Genomic DNA, 27,044 nt, shown 5'->3' on the forward strand with positions numbered 1-27,044 from the left:
CATCAAGTAGAGATATAAACCTGAGGTTTAAGAGAAAGGTCCAGGTTGGAGATATAAATTTGAAAGTCCTCAGTGAACAGAAGGTATTTGATAGACTGGATGAGGTCACTAGAGAGCGAGTGTAGACAGAGAAGGGGTATAAGGAATGGAGCCTGGGGTCTGTTGCCATTTACAGGTCAGGGAGATGAGGAGGCACCAGCAGCGAAGACTGTGAAGGAATGGCCAGTGAGAAGGAAACCCCAGAGGTTCCCTGAAAGCCAAAGAAGAGAGATTTTGAGGAGGGAGCGACCAGCGGGTCAGATGCTGCAGACAGGTCAAGTAAGATGAGGGCTGGGACTGGGGCAGGTCACTGGTGACTGTGACAAAAGCAGTCTCTGTGGAATGGGAGAGGCAAAAGGACAGAAGCGGGTTTGAGAGAAAATGGGAGAAGATTTGGAGAGAGCAAGTATCAACAACTCTTTTGAGTTGTGCTGCATCAGGAAGCAGGGAAACGGGAGGTAACTGAAGGGGGATATGGGGTAAAGAGAGAATTTCAAGAGGAAATATCAGCATGTCTGTATGCTGATGGGGATGATCCAGTAGAGGGGGAAAACTGATGATGCAGGAGAGAGAGGGAGAATTGCTGGGGTGAACGTCTGGAGTAGGCGAGAAGGGATGGGATCTAGTTGCTAGTAAACAGAAACATGAACAAATCATCCATAAGAACAGGAGAGAAGGAGAGTGGCACAGATGCAGGGAGGTGGGTAGATGTACTGCTGGGGGCTTGTTTTCCCTCACACAAATTCCAGTACGTCAACTTCTTTCTTAAAAAGAACACAAAACCCTCCAGTGGTGAGCCAACTGGCTACCTCCTACCATCTTTACACTTCTATTAATGTGACCTAGGATTACATTAGCTCATCTGGCAGCCATATATATCCTACTGGTGGTGGCTCCAAAACAGCTATCAAGCCAGTTTCCTCCTGCCCCATCCTGCTGAATGCATTTTGAATCTAATTGTAGGATTTTAAGTAATAATTTCCAACTACCTGCAATTATTTCTACCTAAGTGTCCTGACTAGCTCAAACTCAGCAAGTCTAAAACAAAACTAAACAAGCATCTTTTTATCATTTCCTTTTGTCTGTTAATAACCAGTGTTCCTCTGGTCATCCCAGCACCCCTCATTCTCTTTATGCCCCCACGTTCAAACAGTGGCCCAACTCTACATCTCCACATCCTTCTGCTGTGATGAACTCCTGGCTGGTCTCCAGGCCTCCCAACCCTCCCTTCACTAAAGGAAGCGTCCCAGGGGCTGGCCCCGTGGCTTAACGGTTAAGTGCGCACGCTCCGCTGCTGGCGGCCTGGGTTCGGATCCCGGGTGCGCACCGACGCACTGCTCGTCCAGCCATGCTGAGGCGGCGTCCCACATACAGCAACTAGAAAGATGTGCAACTATGACATACACCTATCCACTGGGACTTGGGGAGAAAGAGGAGGAGGACTGGCAATAGATGTTAGCTCAGGTCGGGTCTTCCTCAGCAAAAAAAAAGAGGAGGATTGGCATGGATGTTAGCTCAGGGCTGATCTTTCTCACCAAAAAAAAAAAAAAAAAGGAAGCATCCCAGCATTTTGCTTTGATCACGTCACCTCTTACTCCCAGTTCTCCATTCAAGGCCTTCTATAGTCTGGCCCCACCTCCTCTGCTTCACACCCAGAGCCATCCTCCGGGGACTATGCTTGGGCAATGGCAATCAGGAGGAGAAATCGGGCCAGCCCAGTGGCATAGAGGTTAAGTCCGCACGCTCCGCTTTGGTGTCCCGGGGTTCGCAGGTTCGAATCCCCGGTGCAGATCTACGCACCGCACATCAAGCCATGCTGGGGCGGCATCCCATACACAAAATAGAGGAAGATGGGCACAGATGTTAGCTCAGGGCTAATCTTCCTCAGCAAAAAAGAGGCAGCCTGGCAAGGCATGTTGGCTCAGGGCCGATCTTCCTCAGCAAAAAAAAAAAAAAAAAAAAAAAGGAGAAATCATTTCCTCTTAACACACAACCTCTGGGCCCCTGCTCACTGTACTCCTCTCTAAAATGTCCTTTCTTCTTTCCTATCTCCATTATCAAAATCCTATGCATCTCTTTACTGTTATATACCTCAATAAAAAGTGTTTTAAAAAAATCTATGCATCCCATGTGGAATATGAGGCTATAGGAAATCTTATTCTGCTAGAAGGAGTATGGACTAGTGCAGCCATACTTACTGAGAGTAAGCCGTACTCACATACTTACTGAAGAGCAATCTGACAGTCCTTAGAATAAACACATTAAGTAAGTATAAACACATCAAGTATATATACGATCCTATGATCAACAACTCTGCCTTTGGGAACATAAAGAAATTTTCACTTAGTACATAAATGGATATATCTGAAAATATTCATTGCAGTACTATTTGTGGTGAGGGAAGGTTGGTGGTAGGTAACCTGGATGATCATCACTAAGAGAGTAAGGCACACTAGGGAGAACTGAGCAGCAATCAGATGCCACAGACTAGATGGACACACAGCAACAGAGATGGGTGCTGAAACGCATCACACAACACATACTGAGGGGCAAAAGTGAGAAACAGAACCATGCGGATAACACGATACCATTTACTTAAATTAAAAATACACACACAGGGCCGGCCCCGTGGCTTAGCGGTTAAGTGCGCGCGCTCTGCTGCTGGCGGCCCGGGTTCGGATCCTGGGCGCGCACTGACGCACCGCTTGTCCGGCCATGCTGAGGCCGTGTCCCACGTACAGCAACTAGAAGGATGTGCAGCTATGACATGCAACTATCTACTGGGGCTTTGGGGGAAAAAAAAAATAAATAATAATAAAAAAATTATATAAAAAAAAAATACACACACAATGCAACTATCCACATCCTGCAACTCATACAAACAAAAAGAAGCATACGTACATTAGAACAATTACTATGGTAACAGGTACGAGAATGAGATAAAAAAGGAATTAATAAGTTAATTAAACAAGAGCAGAGCCTTGCACAAGCAATAATACTGAAAAGCATTAACTGGAGTATAATTAACTCAACCCTCTGTACTGAGGTGAAATCATTCACACATTGCCTAACCATTCTTTTTTTTTTTTTTAGTATTTTTTTTTGTTAACTGCTTTAGTGAGATATAATTCACATTCCACACAATTCACCCATTTTAAATGCACAATTCAATGGTTTTTAGTATTCAGAATTGTGCAACCATCACCACAATCAATTTTAGATCATTTTTATCACCCTCAAAAGAAACCCCGTACCCTTTAGCCATCACCCCCCACTCCAGGCAATCACTAACGGCTCTACTTTGTCTCTATAGATGCCTACCCATTCTTCAGGTCCAAGTGACTTCCTCACATGGCTTTCTTGGTCATCCCAGTCAGGAATGATCCTTCTTTATATACTATTACTATGGATAGAAGTTAATATCACTTAAATGGCACTTGTCTTTCCCTGTTTCATATTATAAATATTTTTGTTTTTCATCTCCCGATAAGCAGTAGGTTCCCAGGGGGCAGGGATAGTGTCTTGGCTCTCTCTGCACCATGATCCCATGCAAATAGTAAGTGCTCTATAAATACTTAATTAATGAATTCTTGGGCTTTATTTAGCCTGGAATTCAAGTTTGTTGGGGATCACTCTGAATTTAGATTCTGTTATCCAATGTATTATTTTATGTCATGTGCAAATTTTATAAACCTCTCTTCTCTATCTTCACCTAAGTCATTGACAGCAAGGTTGAAAAGGACAGGACGAAGCAGTGATGCCTGGGGGATGTCACAAGAGCTCTGGCAGTGATCCATTAACCTACACTCTTTGGGTCCCTTTGTTCAAAGGCTAGGACCTCTCCTAATTGTGTTATGACTCAGCCCATATTCTTTCCACAAGGACATCATGAGTTACAGTGGTGACCTTGGGAAGGAGTGTGAAATGGAATGAGGACCAAGCAAGACTTTCTATTTGGTTTGAATGAGAATGTATTCACAAACTACTTTTATAATGAAAAATATCTCTTTAAAGTAATTTTCTAAAAAGAAAAAAACTGGTTTATTAAAGAAAAAAGACTTCAAATACCTTGCCCAAATCAAGATACTTAATATCCACTGCATCCTCCCGACCTATGTCTCAACCTAGTAATTGTACCAAGAGAAAATTTTTATGAAACTCATACCAGCTTACTAAGTGTTCAACAGTCATCTGTTTTAAAATGTCTTCCATAATTTTCACCATAGATGCATATCACACTTACTAGTCTGTAGTTTCTGAAAGGCAGTGCCTTATCTCCATCTTTGAAAAGTAGGATGAATTGCCTGATTTACTTTCCAGCACCACGGCCACTCCCCAGTTTCTTAAAGATGACCACAGTGGCGCTCAGTTTACCTCTGCAGGGTCTCCCCAACCACCCCACCCAGGATATAACACATCTGGGCCTGGAGACATGAAGGCACCTAAAGCTGCAAGATCCTCTTTTCACCTCCTCTACATGGCTTCAATTTTATTTTTCCAGTATTTACTCTATTTTTTCTAGTTTGAAGGACATTTTCCCTGACGGAGAAGACAAATGGCAGCCAGGACTTTTGTTCTTTCTTGCTGTCCCATTAATATCAAACCTCCATTGATGAGCAGTGGACCCATCTACTTCTTGTTCATCTTGTTCTGAACATTGCTAAAACATAAAAGCCACCTTTGGTGTCCTGTCTTTTGCAAGCCTCAGACCATTCTGGACTTCATTCCCCGTAGTTCCCCTTAAGGGGAGGCATAGGAATCTACACCTTCCCTTACTATTGTTTTTATTCATCTTTCAAGACCTGACCTTAAGAGGGAGTTCCCAGTACAGCTGCAACTGGAAAAGTTGACTACCTTTTCTAAGCTGGAATTATTCATGATTGTCACAAGGCACTTTAGGCAAAAGGAAGAAGAGCTACTACCAAATGAACCAGAGCTCAGATTATAAAACCACCCCACTTATATTCCTTTTTAAAATTTCAAGGGCCGGCCCCGTAGCGTAGTGGTTAAGTGCATGCGCTCCGCTGCTGGTGACCTAGGTTCAGATCCCAGGCATGCACTGACGCACCGCTTGTCAGGCCATGCTGTGGTGGCGTCCCATACAAAGTGGAGGAAGATAGGCACAGACGTTAGCCCAGGGCCAGTCTTCCTCAGCAAAAAGAGGAGGATTGGCACAGATGTTAGCTCAGGGCTGATCTTCCTCAAAGGACTTCAGTAACTAAGCTTTCTTAGGGGCCATATAAGATCCCAATAAGTCATATTACAAAAAGGGCAATGGTAGAGATGTGCACAAGCTATTACGGGAGCACAAAGGATTCAGAACTTTGCTTTTTTAAAAAAAGATGAAATGTAATGCAATGAATGCAATGAAAAAGCAATATATTTGTTTTACCTCATCAAGATCTTTGGTCTCTCGGCCCAATTCATCATCATCTTCATCAGAATCAAGCTCTGGTCCAATATAATTCCCAAACTCATCATACAAGTCAGTATCCATGATGCTGAAATTCAAGAAGAGGAGTTAGATTCTGGCAAGGTAATCAAGGCCTCCATGACACGGCCCCACCTTTCCAGCCTTATGGCTGACCATACCCCTTCACACATTTCCTCTCCAGTTACACCAACCTATTGACTGCTCCCCCCAAAGCCATGTGCCCGTCTCCCCTCTCTGCTCTACTTGTTGTCTCTGTTTACATACTCTTCTCACTTCTTTTTTTAATAGTAAAAAAATTTTAATTTTAAAATAATACTAGAAAGTTGCGAAAATAGCTCAAATAACTTTCTTTTTCCTAAATCATTTCAGAATAAGCTGCTGACACAATGCCTCATGTATTCCCTAATACTTTAATGCAGGCATTAGCAAACTATGGCCTGTAGCCAAATCTGGCCTGCCACCTGTTTCCTACAGCCCCCAAGGTAAGAATGCCTTTTACATTTTTAAATAGCGGAAAGGGGCCGGCCCGGTTGGCGCAGGCGGTTAAGTGCGCGCGCTCCGCTGTGGCGGCCCGGGGTTCACTGGTTCAGATCTCAGGTGCGCACCGATGCACCACTTGTCAAGCCATGCTGTGGCGGCGTCCCATATACAGTGGAGGAAGATGGGCACGGATGTTAGCTCAGGGCCAGTCTTCCCCAGCAAAAAGAGGAGGATTGGCAGATGTTAGCTCAGGGCTGATCTTCCTCGCCAAAAAAAAAAAAAAAAAAAAAAAAGTTGAAAAAAAATCAAAAGAATAATATTTCATGATACATGAAAATTAATTATATGTAATTCAAATTTCAGTGTCTATAAAAACAGCTTTATCGGAACCCAGCCATGCTCATCCACTTATATTGTCTGGCTGCTTTCACACTGTCACAGCAGAAATGAGTAGTTGCAACTGAGCCCATATGGCCCACAAAGCCTATAATATTTACTATATTTTAGTAAATATATAGGCCCTTAATAGAAAAAGTTTGCCAACTGCTGCTTTAGTGCGTGTGACTCCTACAAACAAGGACATTCTCCTACAGAACCACAATACAACCATCAAAATCAGAAAATTAGTATTGACACATTACTACCACCTAATCCACAGACTCCCAGTGAACTTTCACGAACTGTTCCAATAATGTCCTGCACAGTAAAGGACCCAATCTAGAATCACATATTTGCATTTAGTTGTCATGTCTTGAGTCTCTTTCAAACTGGAACAGTTCCTCAAGTCTTCCCTTGACTTTTATGACTTGACACTTTTGAAGATTACAGGCTACTGAGCTTGTAGAATGTCCCTTAATTTGAGTTTGTCTGATGTTGCCTCATGACGAGATTCAGGTTATGCATTTTTGGCAGGAATATCCCAGAAGTGATGCTGTGTTCTTTCCAGTGCATCTCCCATCAGGTGGTACACGATTTTAATTTGTCCTATTAGTGGTAACGCTAACTTAATCACCTGATTATGGTGGTGTCTACCAGGCTTTTCCATTATAGTTACTTGTTTTCTCTTTGTAATTAATAAGTATTTCATGGGTTTTCTCCACTTCAATTATTGACATTCTATTCAAAGTAAGAGTTCAAATGACACTTCCTTCAAGCTTTCCTAGATCTGCAATTTCTCACTCTCCTATGCCACTATAACCTTTTGCACCTTTATCAGCATTTAATTCTGTCTTGAATGTCAGTTAACTGTACTAAATACCCTCACCAACAACTCTAGAGCTTACAAGAAATAAACAGCAGACCACAGCATGAGTTAAGGGTTAAGGCTCTGAACCTGGAAGATCTAGATTTGAATCCTAACTTTGTCACTTAATAACTATGTAACTTCAGGTAAGTTATGTACCTAATAACTATGTAACTTCATCTCTCCAAACCTGTTTCCTCAACTGGAAAATGGAGTGAATAGTCCCCATTGCATAAAAGGTTATGAGAATTAAACAAAATAGTCTGTGTAAAGAATTTATACAATCTCAGGCTCAGTAAACATTAGTTAGCATTATTTTTTGGCCATTCTTGAATTCACGAACGCTGAGTTCCTTGTGCCCACCTGCCAATGCCCCAGACAGCACCATGCATAAGAAGGAACTAGATAAATGTTAACCGAATGGACTGTTTAATTTTGAGATACTGATATTCCTTGTACTAGGCTAATCCCTCCATTTCCCTCAATGCCACCTGTTGAGTGCTGGTTGTAGATAAAATAGAGAATTAAGAGCTCCAAGGACAAGTAATTAAATGTAAATTATAATGGAAACTTTCATACACATCGAGATTCTTTTTACTTCCAAAGAGCTATCACATCTATGCTCATTTCATTCTCCCAAGACTCCCACGTAGTGATTGCAGAAATTTTTATAGAAGGCTCTTCATGGAACAAGCCAAGCTCATTTCTGCTGCTGGGCCATTGCACTTGCTATTCTCTTTGGAAATGATCTTCTCTTGGATATTTATACCTTGTTCCCTCATTTCACTCAGGTCTCTACTAAAATGTCACCTGCTCTGAGAAACCTCCTTTGTCACTCTAAAAAGTCCCCTATACACACACTCTCCAATCCCCACTTTCACTGTTTTATTATTCTTCATAACATTTATCCGTAGCTGACATATTCATGTGTTTACTGTCATCCCCCCAACTACAATTTAAGGAAGGACTTTGTTTTGTTCACTTGGAACAGTGCCTAGCACAAAACAGGACCTCAATTAGTATGTGTTAAACGCATGAATGACTCCAACAAGGCACAGAGAAGACAGCTGATTTGTCCACAGTTGCATAAAACTAACGACTTGCGGTACCAAACCTCACTGCTGCTTCCCGCTATAACGCAGGCTCTCAACGGAATACAGAATAAGGACAGAGGGAGCTTGGTAGAGAAAGGGTGAAGGCGGAACAGATGGAAAAGGGAGTGAGAGGGGACTGGACAGTGAGAGCACGACCCCTGCCCAGGAAAGGGGTTTTACGAATGAATGATATCGAGGGAACCGCGGAATTGGGGTGCGTGTGTGTGTGGGGGGGGGTCCTTTCTTTCCCTTTCCCGCAGAACGCCTCCATTTACCCATCTGTAAATTGAAAGAATCAGATAGCATATAACGTCTCTTTCAGATCGGACATTATTTAATTTCCCATCCCACTTCCCATGCGGTTGACCCGCGCCAGCTCACCTCCCGACCGCTTAGCCAAAAGCTCCAAGTCTGCCACCGGAGACCGCGCTTCCGCCCCACGCCGCGGCAATGTGTGCGCCCGCCGTCCAGAAGGACCCCGCAGAGGCCGCCGTCGCGTTTCTGCCTCGGAGGACAGCCCTCTGCCTGAGGACCAGCTCGGAAGAATGCCGGCCGCGGACACAGGAACAGGCGAGGTGGAGTTGTGGGCCCCCAAACCAAGGAGTGGGCTGCTCCCAAGAGAGTGAGGGCTGAGCAGGCCTGAATCTGATCAGGCGCCTTGGGACCACACTGAAGGGGGCCTTCGGGTCGATCACGTGAGCAGGCTGTTGGAGCAGTTGCTGGGCAACCACAGCTGCTGGGCGTGGTCTACACTGAGCTGTCCTGTTCTCGCGTATCTGGGGATCTTCAAAGAAAGCAAGGGAATCAAGGCCAGGGCTGGTGGAGTGAAGGTCAGAGGGTCGGAAGAGTTAGTTCTATTTATTCAATGACTGGGGAGGGCTCAGAACTGGACAGGAGCCAGGACACTTGAGTTCAGTTCCTGGCCAGCCCAGCGCCCTTCTTGGTGTTCAGCTTACCCACTTTGGGGTGGAGGGAAAGGGCTATGGGGTTGCTTGCAGACCTCCTGCCTCCCTGCCCTAGGGCCGTTGATGATGACTCCGCCACGAAATCTAGCTCAAAGCACCGTGAATCTGAGGTTCAAAGAGGTCTCACAGCAAGTAAATGCCAGAGCCAAGACTAGAACACATATACAGGATCTCCCTGTAGAAAGGATCAGTCAGCCTCAGATACGTGCAGGCTGCAGAAGTACAGGGGCAGAACTAAAGAGGTTGCTCAAGTACCTAGGGACTTGTGCTGGAACCCTGGGCTGGACAGAGGGATGTGGGGACAGGGATCATTAAGCCCCTTCCTCTGCCTAACTTCTACTTGATTTCCTGCTTAGTCATTGCATCTGGTTTGGTTGCAATGTATCTTTCCCAGATAAAGACGGTTGAAATTTTATCCCAGGGCTCAAGAGCGGCTAGCAATAGTTCTGCTTTTGTGTGAGGTTCTCTATCACAACAACTTGCTATAGAATGAACCCATGTGGAAGAGTTAGTGGACTGAATTCTGAGATCCAAATACCTCCTCAGCCAAGCATCAAAATTAAAGTATTTTTAGAGGCAGAGATGAAAATTAAAGCAAGGCTCCAATCTGAAAGTCAGGACTCTCTATTTTCAGTGACAGCAAGTCTTAAGCAAGTCCTCACTGTGCAACTCAGCTCCCCTCTGTAGAGAACTAGATATTTGTAACACTCCCCAAGATAAGTGACAAGATATCCAGAGTGGTTTTGGATCATTTTGTGGGCTGGCAAAGACTTCATATGTACCCTCTTCCCCCTGATATTGACCCTTCTCTGATGTCCCTTTGCACAGGCCATGGAAAGAAATGACATCATCAACTTCAAGGCGTTAGAAAAAGAGCTGCAGGCTGCACTCACTGCTGATGAGAAGTACAAACGGGAGAATGCTGCCAAGTTACGGGCAGTGGAACAGAGGGTGGCTTCCTATGAGGAGTTCAGGTTGGCCTAATGCTGTTTTTCTCAGGCCCTCCTGTTATGGTGAACAGTAGTGGATAAGAGCATGTGATTTGGTGTCAGACAATTCTGGGCTCAGTCCTGGCCCTGCCTTCTGCTACCTGTGTGATCTTATGCAAGTTATTTAACCTCTCTGAGCCTCTATTTCCTCATCTGTAAAAGAGAGTAATCATTTTTATGATTAAATAAGTTATTACATGTAAGATTGTGAGCACAATGTCTGGCACATGGGAAGTGCTCAAAAGCTGTCAACTATTGTTGCTGGTGTTATTACAGTCATTCTTTGCTGAACAATGGAGATATGTTTTGAGAAATGCGTCATTAGGCTATTTCATCATTGTGCGAGCATTACAGAATGTACTTACACAAACCTAGGTGGTATAGCCTACTACACATCTAGGCTATATGGTATTAATCTTATGGGATCACCATTGTGTACGTGGTCCGTCGTTGAATGAAACGTCATTATGCGGCACATTATGATTGTATTGTTATTATTGTTGTCATATTGGTGTGCCAACAGGTTCAGCCTATATCACGCAAAGTCCAGCCACCTCCCATACACAGACAGCATTAGGTCCATCCTCTGATCTGTGTCTTTTGCTCATAGGGGTATTGTCCTTGCATCACATCTGAAGCCACTAGAGCAGAAGGACAAGATAGGAGGAAAGAGGACTGTGCCCTGGAACTGTCACACTACTCAGGGAAGGACTTCCCAGGACGAGACCACTGAAATCTCCCAGGTAGGTGAGGCCCAGCCTTTCAGCCCAGCTGGATTCTCTGCCCTAAACCTCCAATCCTGTCTTCTTACAACACATACTTTTTCCTTATTTCTCATGTTAAGCCAACAGAGGCAGGTTTCTGCCTCCAATCCCAGAAAGAAAAGCAACTAGTGGATGGTGAGGCTGAGTTAGACTGGGCAGAACAAGTCAGAAAGGTGGGCGAGGCAGCTCCCTTCCATCAGTCCTTTGACTTGCATTCCCAGATCAGATTTGGGTTGCTCTGCCTCTGGGTTATATGGTGTATAGTATAAAGATTCTGTGGCAGTGTTGGGAAGGAGACCCAGCCTGTCAGATTCTTAACACTCACCTTGAGTTCCTTTCTCTCTTCCTGAGGTTTCTGATCATCCCCTACGCCCTGTTCCAAGTAAACCCTCACTTACTCTCCTAGAGCAGGGCTATGTCTGCATTCATCAGTAGGAAAATCCTGGTACAACTGAGAATCTCAAATCATGGCCTGGGTTCCTTGGGACCCTCCTGCCCTGTCCCCTTCCCCGTTCCTTCCTCTGAAAATGAGGGACCACCTCTGAAAAACAGGGACCACAGCCTTCCCAGTGCTCAGGGAGCAGTACCAGAGCTAAGATGGAAACCTAGAGGCTCCCCTCACTCTCACTGTTGCGGAACAGCTGGAAGAGCTCAGGACTCCTTTTCCTTCCTTTGTGATCCAGAACATACTCCTCCAGCCTGAGACCTCGGCAGACTTCTACCGTGATTGGCGGCGATACTTGCGGAGTGGGCCAGAGCGCTACCAGGCCCTGCTGCAGCTCGGGGGTCCAAAGCTGGCCCGCCTCTTCCAGACGGATGTGGGGTTTGGACTTCTAGGGGAGCTGCTGGTGGCACTGGCCGATCACGTGAGGCCGGCAGACCGGTCAGTGGTGCTGGGGATCCTGCGCAGCCTGGCCAGCACCGGGCGCTTCACCCTGAACCTGAGCCTGCTGAGCCACGTGCAAAGAGAGAGCTGCAGAGGCTTGTTTCAGAAGCTGCAGGCCATGGGCGCCCCCAGACCCATGAAGGAAGGGCTCAGCCAGAGGGAGTGGAGTGTGGAGGAGCTGCCTGCTGGGCTCCAGGAGGAGGAGAGGCTCCTCCAAGAGCTGCTAGGGCTGTACCAGATGGATTAATAGGACCAGTTACCTTCAGAGGCCCCCAGTGCTCATTGGAGGACTTTTTTGGTTGTTGTCTTGGGAGCTCTGCAGGACTGTAATGAGAAACCCACACCTAATTCCCTTCTCAACTTGGAATTTTCAGTGCAAAAGCAGGAATCGAATCTTCCCTTCTTCTCCAGCCCTGCGGTGGCTCAATATTCTGAAGTGTGTAGATCCACAGGATGGTCAAGGGCCCAAGAAGTTGAAAGTGTTTTGCTTCTCACCCTTACTGTCTGCCAAGCCTCTAGCCCTCAGCCCTGAGAGATGGGTGTGTGCCCAACCAAATGCTGGCTACACCCGTTACAGCCTCCACTCAAAAAAACGGGAAAAAGGAAAATCATTAATCTTCCATGGTAAACAAATACTGATCTCCATAGCTCTTAACAAGAATCTTTATAACTTAAAACCAATGAATGGACATTTAATCCACAAATGATCAAAGGGTACCCCATTTGAGGTGCAGTATTTTTTCCCCAGGGGCTGAGTTCCTTTGCAGGCTGGGCCTGGGAAAGCCCCAAGCCATTAGCTCAGGTCTGGCCAGCTTCCCAGGCTTCTTCAGGTGGCCAGATGTGCAGGCCGGCGGGTTTCCTTCAACTCCCAGATTAACCAAAGGGAAGACCTTCCCACTAGGTAGGCAGGGCAGGGCCTGGAGCAGAGAGGCCGAGATTTCCTGTCCTAGCACCTGGGCCCTTGCTTCTCATTCCGGTTTCCCCTGACCCATTCTTGGGTGAGTGCCAGTGTTCTAGAAAGGGGAGAGAGGGCCAGGTTCTAGAATGGCTTTCCCTCCAGATCATGCCTGGAACATCAGAAGGGTGTCTTGTATATCAGCTGGGAATAAATTGCCTTGCTTTTGGCTGCTTGCTTTACAGATTGTTACTTCTTTTCCTGGCTATTTAACTCTTTCCTCATATAGATGCCTCCTCCCAGCAGTGATTTCTAGAAGCCCCAAAGACCTTTAGTGCCTGGTTTTGCCTGCCCTCTCTGACCCTTCCCTCCTGCAGGCATGAACCTGGCCCACACCACTGTGCTCCTGTGGACGTGGGGGAGTCTCCAGGCCTTTGAAATTGTGGAGAAGGAGAACATTTTTCAGAGGACCTCTTGCCCGGCTTTCCTGATGTTTGACAATGCAGCCTACCTGGCCGACATGAGCTTCGAGCTTCCCTGCCACTGCAAGCCAGAGGAGGTGTCTGCTGTCGTCTGGTACTACCAAAAGCACCTAGGTAGCGGCCACACCAAAGTGCTGACAGACTTCGATGGGCGGGTGCTGACAGAGGAAGCCCAGGTGCGTGTGGGCAGTGACATGCTGGTCCGCTTCAGCATCCGCATGTTCAGCCTGTTGGTTTTCCGGGCCCAGCCTGAGGACTCTGGCTTGTATTTCTGTGGCACCCGCAAGGGGGACTACTTTTACGCTTACGATGTGGACATCCAGAGCAGTGAGGGAATGGTGGCCACTTTCAAGGACCAGGGCCAGGAGCCCTTTGAAGACGAGTACCATGGGAGCCTCCATGTCTTCACCACCTTCTGGGAGTGGACCCCCTGTGACCGGTGCGGGGTGCGCGGGGAGCAGTGGCGCCTTGGCCTCTGCTACCTGCAGAGCCCAGACCTCTCCCCACGCTACCGCAAGACACTGCCTGACGTGGTGTCCTGTGGTTCGCGGGCTGTGCCAAGTAAGCTTCAGGCCAAGGCCAGGCACCACACACCTGAGCTGCTGGTTCGGAGCTGTATGGTGCCCTGCGAGAAGAACAAGGTGGTCCGGGAGGGCATAATGGCCATCTTCAACTATGTGTCCAAAGTGGGCAGCCGGCCCTGGGTGCCCAAGGTGCCCATTCAGTTCCACCAGCAGAGGCTGGGCCACGGACTCATCATCTCCTGTCCTGGGGCCCGGCCAGAGCATGCTGTGGCCTGGGACAAGGACCACCAGTTCCTCTACCGCACACAGTACCTGAAGGGCGTCAACAGGTCCATGAGGGTGTTCATTGACCATGGCAACCATCTCCACATCCGCTTTACCCAGCTGAGTGACCGGGGCATCTACTATTGCTGGCGGCAGGGGACGCGGGTCGCTGGGTTTCGACTGGGCGTGACATCTCGAGGCCGCTACCGGGTCTCCTTCTCGGACCCTGAAACTCGCTCCGCCATGGAACTCACACTGATAGGCTACCTGCTCATCACGGCAGTCTTTGTCACTGTTCACCTCTGTCGTTGCTGCTGTTACTTATTTCGCTGTTGTCCCAATTTCTCCCCTTAGGCTCTGTCTTCCCCAGCTCTGAAGACCAGTTGTGCTTAAATGTGTTCGTTAAATGATACCAGATGCCTCTGAGTGGGCATCCTGGGCTGGGACGTGTGGCAAGGGGGTGTGGACAGATCTGTTAGTTACAGCCTGCTGCCTATTTTCACGGGCACGTCTAGAACCTGCTCTGGGAAGAGGGGAAGCCTGAGGCAGGTGGGAGATGGCAGACTGAGGCCAGGATGGAAGTAGCCGGGGTACATGTGTCTTCTGACTTCATGCTCAGAGAAGGATGAAGGGGCCTATTCACTGTTGAAGTGTTTGAGGTGCTTTATTGTCTTGCCTTCAAGGATTGCCAAGTGGGTGCTGATTGAATTGGGGGTAGCAGGGAGAGAAAAGAAGAAGAACAGGGGGGCCTAGTACCTGTCCTCTTTGCCTTCCTCCCGAGCCTCGCCCTGGGCCTGGCCGGTAGCAATGGTGGGTTTGGCAATAAAGGTAACAACTAGAAGAGAAGAAATGGGTGAGGAAGGTGGAGGTCAAATTCTGGGCTTTCCTGAGACACTGCACCCAGGCTGGGGACTGGGGGTGACATGAGGGGCTGGGAGCAAAGTGGGGGGCACTAGGGCTGCCGTGGCAGAGCAGGGTTGGAAGTGGGATTTGTCATGTGGCTGCTGCTGTGGGGGTTTGGGATCCCAAGACAATTAGTGATAGGAAGCAAGTTGGGTCTTGTCCAAGGCTACTTCCTGCCCCCTTCCCCCAGCGCCAGCCTCTCCTGAACAGATCAGAGTCCACTCTGGGGAGGCCACAGCAGTTGTCTTTATTAACCTCAGTGACTAAAGGCGGCAGCGGCGCCCTGAAGGTTAGCAGCAGCGGGTTGGGGAAAGGGCACCAAGTCTCGGAAGGAGGGAGGGATCCCCACTTCTCTCTCCCTTTGGCCTTAGAGGGGAGGGGGGGACCCTGGAGTGGGTCCTCTCCACCCCACTCTGGGCACAGATAATCCTGTGCCCCCACAGTCCTCCCGTGAAAAGCAGAGCAGGTGCTCTGGGTCAAAGTGTCTGCCCTGAGCTGCCCCACCTCCAGGCTACAGGAACACAAACCAGGGTCTTCACTCCGCTCGTGCCTCAACTTCCCAAATTATAAAATAGGGTGCTACCTAAAATATGGCAGTACATTTTGTATTTGAGTAAGAGGGGACCACGGGCCCTTGGCTTCGGGAAAAGCAGCAGGTCACTGTGGGGTGGAGAGAGTCAGATGTATTGCGGTGGCTTCACCCCTTTGCTGGGGCCAGGAGGCAGCAGCTGCAGAGGCTCAGAGGCCTGGGTGGACTGGGATTATGCAGCAAGGAAGGGGCCTTTAGAACTGGGACAAAGTGTGTCCTGCCCCTGTGGACAGCAGCCCCTTTCTCTCCTGTTTCAGCATCTCCAAGAGGATGAGTCACTTCCTTGAGTCCCACAACCCAGAGGCCAAGTGTAACTGGTCACCCACAACCCCCAACTCCAATGTCTAGCATCATCCCAATGGCCTCCTTCACCTGCTCCCCCAGCCTAGATGGGAGGAGTCCTCCGGGGCTTGACCTCCCTGTACCCACACCTAGGGGCCAGGCAGCCCCCCTCTCCTCCCTCCCAGCATCTCTGCCCTCTCCACTTACACTATAGATCCCCCAAGTGCTGAGAATCAAGCTCCCACATGCCCACAGCATGCCCATAGCGTGTCCACGTGGCAGCTCAGTGGGGCTGAGACACTTGAATCATCACTCAGGAGGCCCCTGTCTGGTGACTACTCCAGGTGACAGGTTATCCCCACCCACTCTGAGACTGGTCAGGCTCAGTCTAGAAGACTAAGCCTCTGGCCAGGGCTGCCTTGCCTGTGGGGACTTCCCCTTCCTGTCTCAGTCTCAGTTTTCCTCCAACAGCCGGAGGAAACTCAAAGGCCCATTTCCCAGATACCCCTAGAGGCCTCCAGCTCTGGCAACAGTTGCCATGACAACGGAGATTAGGCTATGGAGGGTGATTTATTGTGTCCCTGCCCTCCCCAGCTTCTCTGCTCCCTCCCAATTCTAACTCAAGCTGCTGGCCACGCCCCTCCAAGCTGCCTCTTTGGGGTGAGTGCCCTGTTAGTTGGAGTTACTGGGTGCAGAGTGGGTGCTGTCTGGCAGGCCTAATGTTGATGGAGCCTAGGGCAGCAAGCTGGCATAGAGATGGAGCGGGGAGGGGTGGCTGGAGTGGGTGGGATCTCAGGTCTTGGGAAAGTAGCTGTCAGAGGAGGGGCAACTGTCCTGTCTCCTGCTGCAGGCCCCTCACGCCTTGGGGCGGGGGCCACCAGGTGGGTCCCGCCTCACATCACGTCCTTGTGCTCCTGCTTGGACTCCTTAATGACCTGCGGGGACAGAGAAGGTGCACATGCCACGGTTAGGAGCTTACCCAGACCCCAGGTCCACCACTGCGAGGCTCTGTGACCTTGAGCAACTCTTTGGCTTTCCAGGGTCTTTCTTTTCTTTTCTAACCAGAACTCCCCCTGCAGCAGTCAGAGGGGAAATGAGGTAACATGTGTCAAGTGTTTAGCACCCTGCTGGTACATGGTGAGCTGATGGTGGAGGATTAGCTAGCGGTGTTGCTGGTGTGAGGGGGAGGAGGTTATGCCAAATCCCCTTCCTCTGGCAGGTTCCTTTAACCAAGCTAGAAATTGAAAGTTGGGAGTGAAACCTGCTAACTTTAATTTTCTTTCTCTTTCCTCCAGGCCTGGTGCTGGGGGCACCTGAGTTTCACAGGGAGAAAGGGAGAAAGCCTGAGTCAGGACCCCATCCAGTGGCCTAGGCTCCCCTTAGAACTGCTAGTGGAGGGGCTGAGGGGTTGAATTACAGCCAGGTTCCTTCTGCTCTTCCAGAGCCTCCCTGGAGAGCTCTTGTGAGTTATCAGGAACCTTCTATGTGCTAGTCCAGGCTGTCTTCCAGAGTCTGGCCTCAGGAACACCTGGGGGCAGCCAGAGCCAGATGGGGCCAGAATCTGGGTCTGCCCTCCTCACCTCTCCATCCCGCATCTCCACGGTCTTCACCACAATGTTCCTCTTGAGGTGGCCTTCTGACACGGCCTTTGTGTCCAGGCTGGTTTCTGCAGGTGTGAGGAGAGGAGGCCTCCCATGGGCTCTCAGGGCATGAGACATCCTCTCCCACCCCCGGCTTCCCCATCACACCCTAGTCATGAGTATGAAAGCCTATTCAACTGGGCAGGAAGGGCTTGGGCTCTTCCAAAGGGGATGGCAACCCCCAAGTCCCCACTATGCTGGGCAAGTCCTGGCTGCTCTGTCCAGTGCCCTGCTTGCTCTCCTGGCCTGGCTGCATTTCAGCCCCTCTGCAAGCCCTCACCTGGCACCTGGCTTTCTGATGACTTGGCGCTGTGCTGAGGGAGGAGCACATGGGCTTTGAAATCAGGCAGGCCAGAGCTTGAGTCCCAGCTCAGCCACTAACCAGCCACACGACTGTGGGCAAGTTAATTTACCTCTCCCAGCCTCAGTTTCCTCATCTGCAAAATGGGGAGAAAAGTGCCCGCTTCTCTAGGTGGGAGTGAGGAATCAGCTGAAATAATATGTTAAGCAACTGGCACATATTAGTGCTCAATACATGTGGGTTGCTTTGCTGTCCCCCTTCCCCTTTCCTCCTTTTCTCTCCCACTTCTCTGGGCCCTAGTGACCCCTTTACTGTCTGGCACTTGGCAGTATTACATCTACCTGGTCCGCCTGGTTAACCTTCTGATGCTGAACTAAGCCCAGGGACGTGAATATCTAGTGTTCCTCAATTTCTAGCCCAGAAGAAGAATAATTTTTTTTTCTTAGCTAAGAATCATTTGAGGGCCACATACAAGTAAAAAGTAATTTAGTTTTTCCCCCCCTCAGAGAGAAAAATATAACATGTCACACTCACTAATATTTAAAATTGAGAGCAGGGAGCATAAAACTTTATTCACCATTAGAGCAGCAGTCCAGGGGGAAATAATCCTCTGGGCTGAATCAGCACTGAGCTGAGCAACGGAGCCTCAGGGACAGACAATCAAGCAAAGAGCCTGGCCACGGGGCGCAGCAAGAGCCCAGGGGCCCTCCCAGTGATGGGGAAGAGGTAAGGCAGAGGCTGGCATTTTCTCAGAGGCCCCAGAGCATCTCATCTGAGCACCTGAAGACAGATCACTTTGAACACTGGCCGGTTCTGCTAATTTAACCTACATTTAACCCGTGCCAGGTCCTGGGCTGGGCACTGAGGTTGCTGAGAAAATGACGTAGGCTTGGCCCTTTAGAGGAAACTGGGAGGGGGAACCCAAGAGGATGGGGAAGATGGGTTTGGTAAGGCTCACTCCCTGTCACGCTGAGAAAAGCACCGTGTCTAAGAGGCAGGCAGCTAACCGAGAGCCGGCGGGGCTCCATTTACAATCTGGTGAGCCTGTATTGGTATAACTTGTATTGTGAGGCTTTTGAGATGTCTTGTGACCTTGTGACATTCCCCTTCTTTGGTGCTTTTGCCCCCTGTAGTGACAAGCAGTTAAAAAAAACAAAAACATAAGACACTCAGATGGGCAGAGCTTGCTCAGGGATCTGCAGACAGGACAGAGGTTGAGACCCTCACCCAGTTCTGCGGTGGAATGGTGTGCAGGGATGGGTAGCGGGACACAGGGCAGAGCAGGACAAGAGCAACTGCAAGCCCCACCTGGAATGCCCTGGGATGGTGTGTTCTGGCTAGAAGCTCTGCAGTGAATCATGAAGGCCCCCAAGGAGAGCCTCAGGCCCCTTTGCCCTGGTCCTCAGCCCTAGGCCAGAGCAGCAGCCCACAGGCCTGGGGGAGGGGGCAGGAATCCAACACCCTGCCCACCAGGCCCTGCTCTACTGACCTCGGATCTGCAGGTTGGAGAAGGTCTGCACAGGAATGGTGATGCTGAAAGACAGCAGAGGGAGGGGGTGACCGGGCTGTCCAAGGACATCCCCAGGCCAGGTCCTCGTCCAGGGTTATCATGATCGCCTCAAGGCCCTTCTCCTTGCCAGGAAAGGCTGACTCCATCTCCTAGCTTTCCCCAGCAGCCAACATGCTCCCTGAAGCTCCAAGAGTCTGCAGGGGGCTTGGGTGTTATCTGTGAGGGGAACATCTCTATTGGAAGGCAGCTTGGAGGATGGCAGAGGGGAGGGGAGAGTGGTGAAGAAAGTTCCAAGGATGCAGAAGAGATTCGTCAGGGGAAAAGAAGTCCAATCTTTGTTGGGAAGGGCTGGGGGGTGAGCCTCTTAGTTTGGGGGGGTGACCCAAGTCCTCGCCTTGGGACCCAATCAACATTGGTTGAATTGAATCCATTCATTCATTCATCAGACATTTACTGAATACCTACTGTGTGTTAGGCAAGCACTGTGCTGGGCACTGGAATAGGAGGGGGCTGGAGGCAGGCTGAATGACACAGTCCTTGCAGGGAGCAAGGCGACTCTGGGGGCTGCAGCAAGAAGGATTCCATGGGGCTGTGGTCAGGGCTCACCGGTTCTCCTCGCCCTCCAGCAGCTTCCTGTAGGTGGCGATCTCAATGTCCAGGGCCAGCTTGACGTTGAGCAGCTCCTGGTATTCCTGCAGGTGGCGGGCCATCTCGTCCTTGAGGGTCTGCCCCTCCTCCTCCAGCCGGGCCAGCGTCTCCTGGTAACCCGCCGCCTCCCGCGCGTGGCGCTCCTCCTGCTCCCGCATCTGCCTCTCCAGGGACTCGTTCTGTGGGGTGGAGCGGCTGGTCCCTCGAGGCACCGTCACGCCGCCCCGCGCTCCGACGGGACCGACTCGGAGAGGCTTCGAGTCCCCGCCCCGCCCCGCCCCCGGCCGAGTCTCTGGTCGCGGAGTAACTTTTCGGAGCCCCGCCCAGACCTGGTCCTGCCCCGGGCCCTGCTCCTCGGGCGTCTCCCGGGGTTGCGGGTCCCCTGCTCCAGTCCGCCAACCTCAGCTGGCTGACCGTGTCCGCCCCCTCCGGCCCTGCCCGCGCTCACCGTGCCGCGCAAGGACTCCAGGTCGCAGGTCAAGGCCTGCAGCTGGCGCCGGTAGTCGTTGGCCTCGTGCTTGGCCTGGCGGAGCAGCTCTGCATTTCGGGCAGCGGCGTCCGTCAGGTCCGCAAACTAGATGGGGAGAGGGCCCTATGCTGAGGGGCGGGCTGCGGCACATATGGCGACCCGTGGGAAGGCACGGTCTCTGGGAAATCCGGGAGGTGGGCAGGCCCCCAGGATTGTTGGCCAGGTCACTTTATTATTCCCAGTGACTGTGACCTATGAACAGGGTACAGAAGCCACTACTGCGTCTCTAGCACCTAGAACAGTGCCTGGCCAGGGAATGAACTCATGAACAGTTTGCCACAGAATCCAGAATCTCCTGCACTGGCAGCTCCATCCACGGACTGAACGCTGCCCTCCTCCACCATAGACAGTGGGTTCTGGTGAGCAGAGTCCTGGGTTCTTCTTCTTCTTCTTTTTCTTTTTTTTTTTGTTGTGAGGAAGATTAGCCCTGAGCAAAAATCCGATGCCAATCCTCCTCTTTTTGCTGAGGAAGATTGGCCCTGGGCTAACATCCGTGCGCATCTTCCTCCGTGCGCATCTTCCTCCGCCTTATATGGGACGCCACCACAGCATGGCTTGACAAGTGGTGCCTCGGTGCACACCTGGGATCCAAACCTGCAAACCCTGGGTTGCCGAAGCACGCATCTAACCACTATGCCACCTGGCCAGCCCCAGAGTCCTGGGTTCTAATAGCCCTCTCTCCCCCAGCTTGCAGTGAAGCCCTCACGGCTCCTTCAGGCCTCAACCTGCTCAGAACTATCACTGGCTTCTGCCACGCACACTTCTTTGCTGGGCGCCCTGGGCCAGCATCTCTGGGCTCCCGCGTCCCTGTGCTTTTCAGCCTCCAGGCCTCTATGCAGGCTCTGTCCTCCACTCAGAATGCCCCTTCCCTCTTCTCCTCATGTCCATAGCCTGCCAGTCCTGCTGAGGCCAAAGGCCTTCCCTTCTATGATGTTCTCCCTGGTCCCACACTGCACATAGACTCTGCCCTGTGGTCATGTCTATGGACACCATATTTGGGCACACATCACATCTCCCTGGGCAGACACAGCTCTGTGTCCCAGGCGGTGCCTGGCACACAGTAGACACTCAACAACCCAGGGCACAGACGGCAAAGGCGTCAAGAATGCAGGCTCCCAAGAGGGATGGCTGGGGTTGGAAATCCAGCTCTACCACTTAGGAGCTATGTGACTTTGGGCAGATTAGTTAACTTCTCTGGACTTCAGTTCTCTCATCTATCAAAGAATAGTACCTACTTCATAGTAAGATAATCCATACAAAGCACAGGGCCTGGCACACAACAATGTTGGCTAATAATAATAGTAATAGTAGCAATAATAATAATAATAATAATTACTTATTGGGAGTAAGAGTGCCTGTGTGACCCTGGCCAAGTCACCTCTCTTCTCTGGTGAAGGTCAGTTACCCAGAGAGGATCCTCTCCTGGCTTCCTTCCACCCTCCTTCCCCAATTCTCTTGTATGGAGCCAGGAGGGCTGCCTGGAGGAGGCAGGCTGGCCTACAGTCAGGGCTACCTTGGACCGGTACCACTCCTCTGCCTCGTGCATGTTGCTGGATGCCATTGCCTCGTATTGTGTGCGGATCTCCCTCAGGGCTGCTGTCAGGTCTGGCTTGGCCACATCCAGCTCCACATGGACTTGCTGCTGGGCCAGCTGCTCCTGGAGCTCCCGCACCTCCTGGTCGGGGAGAGAGAAGTGACGCTAGGTCTCAGGGCCCAGGCCGCAACTGGGGTTCCCCCACAGTGTCATGCCCTCTTCTGCCTGCCCCTCAGACGTGGACGTTGGCTAAGGGAAATGGGGCAGTCCTAGTTGGAGGAAGTGGCATGGCCCAAGCTAGAGGAGGCAGGGGGTAGCTTGAGGGCCCCATGGTGTCCTCCTCCCAGGCCCAGACAGGCAGGAGCACTGAAGTGGCCTGTATTCTCATGGGAGAGTGACTAAGTCCCTACGGGTAGGTGTTCCTGTAAGGGTTCCTAGGTTCCATGGGATCACGGATTCTGAATCCATAGTCTGAGGTCAGAGCTCAGTGGGATCTTTTTTTATGAATGACTCTCATTTAAATGAGACAGATGGCAAATGGGTGGAGTCAGAAAGACTAACTGTGTGACCTTAATAGGTTCTTTAACCTCTCTGGGCCTCAGTGCAAAGGAGATAATACTGGAAGGGTTTCTGTCTCAGGTCTGTAGCGAAGAAAAATATGAGGTTCCCTTGTCTGTCTCTATCTTTGTCTCCCTCAGGCTCTCTCTGTATCTCTCTCATTTTCTTTCTCTGTCTCTGAGTATCTCTCTCAGTCTCAGTCTCTTTGTCTCTCTCTCAATTGCAGTCTCTGTGTTGGGATTTCCCCCCTGTGTCCTGGCCTCACCTCCTCATGTATCTTCCTCAGGAACCGGATTTCCTCTTCCAGAGACTCAATCTTCCTCTCCAGATCCAGGCGGGCCAGAGTGGCTTCATCTGCCTCCTGGAGTAGGGAAGGTGCAAAGGACCACTCTGACACCAGACTCCTCTTCCCCATTCTCTAGCCTTGTCTTACCCCTCCTTTTGGGTTGGGGAGAGCAACACATTGCTCTGGAGGGCTGGGCTTGGGTGGGCTACCATCAACACTCTCCCCCCACCATTTGCCCCCCCGCCAACCCCCTGACCTGTCGATAGGCAGCCAGGTTGTTCTCGGCCTCCAGTCTCAAGTTGGTTTCATCCTGGAGCCTGGGGTGGGGGGACACATTCCTTTTCTGAGGACTCTTGGATCCCTGCCTCAATCTCTCTGGAGGTGGCTGCCAGAGAGACCCCCCCAGGACTGTGGAGTAGCAGGAGGAGCGAGGGTCAGAGGGGTCCTAGATGGAAGCCTTGGCCAGGAGGGTGAGCAGATGAGGGCCTTTACTTTACCTCATTAGCAAGGGGCCTTATCAGGGGTGATGCACCCGCTCCTGCTCATGCAGGCGCTTTCACCAACACACACCCACTACCGAGTGCACAAACCCGAGTCCTCCTGCCCTTGAGGGCTCATGCGCGTGCCCTGACAGCTCAGCAAAGCATCCTGCCCCTGTGGTTCCCTCTGACCTTTGGAAATGGGTTTTATGAAGATCTTGGCTTCACAGATGTGAAGTTGAAGTGCCTTGACTAGGGTCATAATCTAGTGACAGGCAGAGTCACCACGTTCTGAAGCGAGCCCTGCCTACTCTTTCTCCCACTTCCTTTACCCAGAGCCCAGTCCTCCCAGTGCACACCAACCTTCCCTTCCAACTCCTCCTTCATACAGGTCTGGGCTCAGAGTCCGCCAGCTCCCCGCCCAGAGTCACAAGGCCCCGCAGTGAATGAAATGCACAGACCCTGCCTGCTGGGGTCCCTGACTGCCTCTGCACAGCTCTCCCCAGTGGGGAGGTCCTGAGAGTACCCTGGCTCCCTGGAATCAGATCCCTGAGGCTCTGGGCCTCCTCCCAGCCCCTCCCATCATCTTGGGGAGCAAGGAGAGCCTTCCCCTCCCAGAAGTGGGAAAACTGGGGAGCAGGGAGGCAGAGCTCCCTGCGTGAGACTCTGAAGGCCTGCAGGCACTCTCTCTTGGGGGCTCAGTCCTCCCTGTTCATGAGGCCCCTCTCCTCCGGCCCCCTCCTCACTTCTGCCTCAGAGTGCCCAGGTCCTGCGCCAGATTGTCCCTCTCGACCTCGAGCCGGGCGCTGTTGGCAGTGAGTTGATCAAGCCGCAGCCGCAGTTCACGCAGCTCAGCCTGGTAGACATCGGCCAGCTTGGTGGGCTCCTTGGCCCGCAGCTGGTTCAGCTCGGCAGCCAGCGCCTTGTTCTGCTGTTCCAGGAAGCGCACCTTCTCGATGTAACTGGCAAAGCGGTCATTGAGCTCCATCATCTCTGCCCGCTCACTGGCCCGGGTCTCCTTGAAGCCGGTGTTGAGTGCCCCGGCCAGGGAGAAGTCCACCCGGGTCGGGAGTGGAGGTGGCATTCGAGCAAGAGAGAGGCGGGTGCCAGGACCCAGGCGGCGGCCTGCCACCACCTCTGAGGAGAAGACATAGGAGCGGCGAGCAGCCGAGGTGGCGCGTCTCCTCTCCATCCTGGCCTGGCTCTGCTTGCTCCTGGGTTGCGAGGGCTTTATGGAGGAGTGGGCCGGCCTGGCACTTCCCAGGCTGCCCCTGGCAACGCCCCCTGGCATAGCCTGAGGGGGTGGGGCTGGGCCGCAGCCCAGCCATGGGGAGAGCTCCTCTCACCCCACAGAGGTCACTGTGTCCAGAGGCAGGGCCTCCTGGGCACGCCAGTCCCCACCCCTTGCCGCAGACAGAAGTACTGATGGGCAGTGCCTGGGACCTGATGCTGGGTCTGGGGCCTGACCACTGGGCAAGGAGACTCTCACTCTAGGAAGGCGGGTCAAGAAAGGGCTGGACCGGATGACCTCTGACCTGCCTTCCAACTCTTAGATCCCATAACCCAGGCCTTCTCTCACTGAGCCTCCTCCTTTGAGTGCCTGCTAGGTGCCGGAAATTTAGCAAAGAACAAACCTATTCCACACCCTCAAGGAACAGCCTATGTTACAGTTCCTACTGAGCCCCGTTCCCAACAGATTGCTGGAGTCCTCCTCTCTGAATGCAGACATCCCCCATTCCTGCTTTCTCCCCATTCCCTGTGTTCTGGGGCTGTGGGTTGGAGTTGGACACCAGCCCTTTGTCTGGAGGGTCAATTGAGACCTCTCTTTAGCAGTGGGGGGATGATGGAAGGAGCGTGGAAACCCCGATAGGGCAAGAGGGGGCAGGTACTACACTCTCTGGCCCTCTCCCAGGGCCACTCTTAAGCCCCTGCCTCAGTCCCATTGGCCTCACCCCTCCCTCACTCAGCCTTCCTGCACCCCTGCCCCAGCCTAGGCCTTGACATCTCCACAAAGCAGTTATGAATGAGCTGGCTGTCCTGACTCCCATCTTGTTCCTGCGTCACCCTGTTTCGCTGGCCACTCCTCACCTCACTCTCACACTGGAGATTTATCTCCTTTGAGTTCCCACGCATGAGGCAGAGAAGATGGGAAGGGCCCTGGGGACGGGTGGGTTAGGAGTCACTGGGTCCAAACTGGGAGCCCGGGGCCAGGGCCCTGTTGCTCTTTGAGACTTCAGATCCATCCACCCCTTCTACTCTGGTCCCACAGGGTCAGCTTTCCACCCAGGCCCCTCACCCATCTATGTCCTTGGACTTCTGGGAAGTGGGCAGCGTTCCTCTCCCCACCTCCCTCTGCCCACTGCCCATGCCTGGGCCTCTGCTCCCTTTTCCCGGGCACTTGCTGAATGGAGCCTTGTTCTCCACTGCTGGTGAGGGCGCCGCACAGCAACGGCAGCCCCCGGGGGGCTGTGCTGTTTTTGTCCCAAGATGCCAGGCTGTTAGGCGGAGTGCAGCCTAAGCCCCCTGCTCAAAGAACTTCTCGGAAAACATCTGAGGGGGCTGGGGTGCAGTGGGGAGCAGGCTCTGTGCCCACTCCCGACCATTGTGTCCGTGCCAAGGTGAGTCATTCAGTGGGCACCAGGGGAAGGCCCTGGGGGGCAGCCAGCCCCGCTCTGCCAGGTCTTCAACTCTGCAGAAAAGGCCTGGCTGCTCGCCCCCTGCCCAGCTCTCAGAGCCAGCTCAGGCCCCTGAGCTCCTTTTGCGGCAATGCCCCTACCCCACGCCCGGGAACATGCTCTCCACTTGAGCATGTTATAGGCTGCTTGTAGAGGTTCCCCCCGGTGAGTCCCAGTGCAGAGAGAGGAGGCGAGAGTCTCTAAGTCTCTGGCCGCACCCAACCCCAGGGGCTGAGCAGTGACATAGGGAGGGGAGTCTTGAGGAGGGGACACCCGGTGACTTTTGATCCTGCTGTGGGTTGGAGAGCTGGGGAAGGACAGGGGGCATTGAAGGAAGAGCAAGACTGGGAACAAACCCTCGTCCCAACTCCTCTCTGTGACTACAAGTGTCTGCCCTTCCAGCCTGCAGGGCGAGTCAGTGGCCTCCTCGCTTCCTTCATGTGAAGTCTAGTTGAAATGAGTGCAAAGCAGTCCTGGAGGGGAAAGACATAGCAAGAGCAGGAAGGGCTTGTCAGCCACGCTCAGTGGATTGTACCTGTGTGTGCGAGACACAGGCTTGTGTCAGCAGCAGCAGATGGAGGCCCCCAGCCTTCACCTCCTTCAGTCACCTCCCTGGGCCCCTGTCACAGGCCCAGGCTTTCTGCCTCCGTCTTCAACCCCCATCTGACCCTCAGACCCATCCCCACACTCAGCCTTAACTATCTAAAGATGTCCACACAGAGAACCAAAGAGGTAGACAGGCTTGGTTGTGGGTGTTTGCCAAACTTTCATTATTTTTACACATTCTTTGTAGAAACATCAGAAAATACAGATAAGCAAAACAAAAAAATAATAATTAGCCATTATTTTGCCACCTGGAGATAAACACTACCAGATTTTTTTCTACACATATAAATTCATTTTACAAGTGGGCTCATGCTGTACAAATTATTTTGTAATTTGCTTTTTTCACTCAACAATATGTTGCGAACATCTTTCCATATCAATAAATATTTATCTACATCATCATTTTAACAGCTGCATGGTTTTCCACTGTATGCATTGATTTAAC

General features: G+C 51.3%; 4 protein-coding genes across 5 annotated transcripts in view; 2 read left to right on the forward strand and 2 right to left on the reverse strand.

Moving 5' to 3' along the window:
* The window catches only part of EFTUD2 (elongation factor Tu GTP binding domain containing 2), a 40,657-nt gene extending 31,786 nt beyond the window's left edge, over positions 1-8,871 (reverse strand). Inside the window, exons 1-2 of the mRNA XM_058561205.1 lie at positions 8,672-8,871; positions 5,432-5,540 (exon numbers count right to left, since the gene is read on the reverse strand). Of these exons, the coding sequence (XP_058417188.1) occupies positions 5,432-5,536 (105 nt within the window). The 5' untranslated portion in view covers positions 5,537-5,540; positions 8,672-8,871. The remainder of the gene's footprint in view (positions 1-5,431; positions 5,541-8,671) is intronic.
* Positions 8,872-9,058: 187 nt separating this feature from the next.
* On the forward strand, positions 9,059-13,048 carry CCDC103 (coiled-coil domain containing 103). Its single transcript, XM_058561208.1, has 4 exons — positions 9,059-9,120; positions 10,084-10,229; positions 10,855-10,987; positions 11,692-13,048. Exons 2-4 carry the CDS (start codon positions 10,087-10,089, stop codon positions 12,139-12,141), a joined length of 726 nt encoding a protein of 241 aa, XP_058417191.1. The 5' UTR covers positions 9,059-9,120; positions 10,084-10,086; the 3' UTR covers positions 12,142-13,048.
* A 103-nt stretch (positions 13,049-13,151) lies between these two features.
* FAM187A (family with sequence similarity 187 member A) lies at positions 13,152-14,964 on the forward strand. Its single transcript, XM_058561207.1, has one exon. The coding sequence runs from the start codon at positions 13,169-13,171 to the stop codon at positions 14,411-14,413; it is 1,245 nt and encodes a 414-aa protein (XP_058417190.1). The 5' UTR covers positions 13,152-13,168; the 3' UTR covers positions 14,414-14,964.
* A 203-nt stretch (positions 14,965-15,167) lies between these two features.
* GFAP (glial fibrillary acidic protein) lies at positions 15,168-24,574 on the reverse strand. Of its 2 annotated transcripts, XM_058559421.1 has the most exons (10): positions 24,065-24,574; positions 23,096-23,156; positions 22,819-22,914; positions 21,975-22,136; positions 20,381-20,506; positions 19,891-20,111; positions 19,264-19,307; positions 18,782-18,901; positions 17,414-17,499; positions 15,168-16,768 (listed from the first exon to the last, which is right to left on the reverse strand). In XM_058559421.1, the coding sequence occupies exons 1-10, from the start codon at positions 24,508-24,510 to the stop codon at positions 16,727-16,729; spliced, it is 1,404 nt and encodes a 467-aa protein (XP_058415404.1). In that variant the 5' UTR covers positions 24,511-24,574; the 3' UTR covers positions 15,168-16,726. The 2 variants fall into 2 exon arrangements, with proteins under 2 accessions (XP_058415404.1, XP_058415405.1); XM_058559422.1 differs by lacking the exon at positions 18,782-18,901.
* Positions 24,575-27,044: the final 2,470 nt, after the last annotated feature.

The sequence above is a fragment of the Diceros bicornis genome, chromosome 18 (assembly GCF_020826845.1).
Source record: "Diceros bicornis minor isolate mBicDic1 chromosome 18, mDicBic1.mat.cur, whole genome shotgun sequence".
NCBI lineage: Eukaryota > Metazoa > Chordata > Mammalia > Perissodactyla > Rhinocerotidae > Diceros > Diceros bicornis.

Bases quoted from the DNA above. Each gene is read 5' to 3' on its own strand.
- CCDC103 (XM_058561208.1), top strand. From the start codon at position 10,087: ATGGAAAGAAATGACATCATCAACTTCAAGGCGTTAGAAAAAGAGCTG. The intron at 10,230-10,854 runs GTTGGCCTAATG...TTTTGCTCATAG, and splicing joins GCTTCCTATGAGGAGTTCAG to GGGTATTGTCCTTGCATCAC. The intron at 10,988-11,691 runs GTAGGTGAGGCC...TTTGTGATCCAG, and splicing joins AGACCACTGAAATCTCCCAG to AACATACTCCTCCAGCCTGA.
- FAM187A (XM_058561207.1), top strand. From the start codon at position 13,169: ATGAACCTGGCCCACACCACTGTGCTCCTGTGGACGTGGGGGAGTCTC.
- GFAP (XM_058559421.1), bottom strand. From the start codon at position 24,510: ATGGAGAGGAGACGCGCCACCTCGGCTGCTCGCCGCTCCTATGTCTTC. The intron at 22,915-23,095 runs GTCAGGGGGTTG...TCCCTACTCCAG, and splicing joins ACCTGGCTGCCTATCGACAG to GAGGCAGATGAAGCCACTCT. The intron at 16,769-17,413 runs GTGAGGAGGGCA...CTGTCCCCGCAG, and splicing joins TGGAGATGCGGGATGGAGAG to GTCATTAAGGAGTCCAAGCA.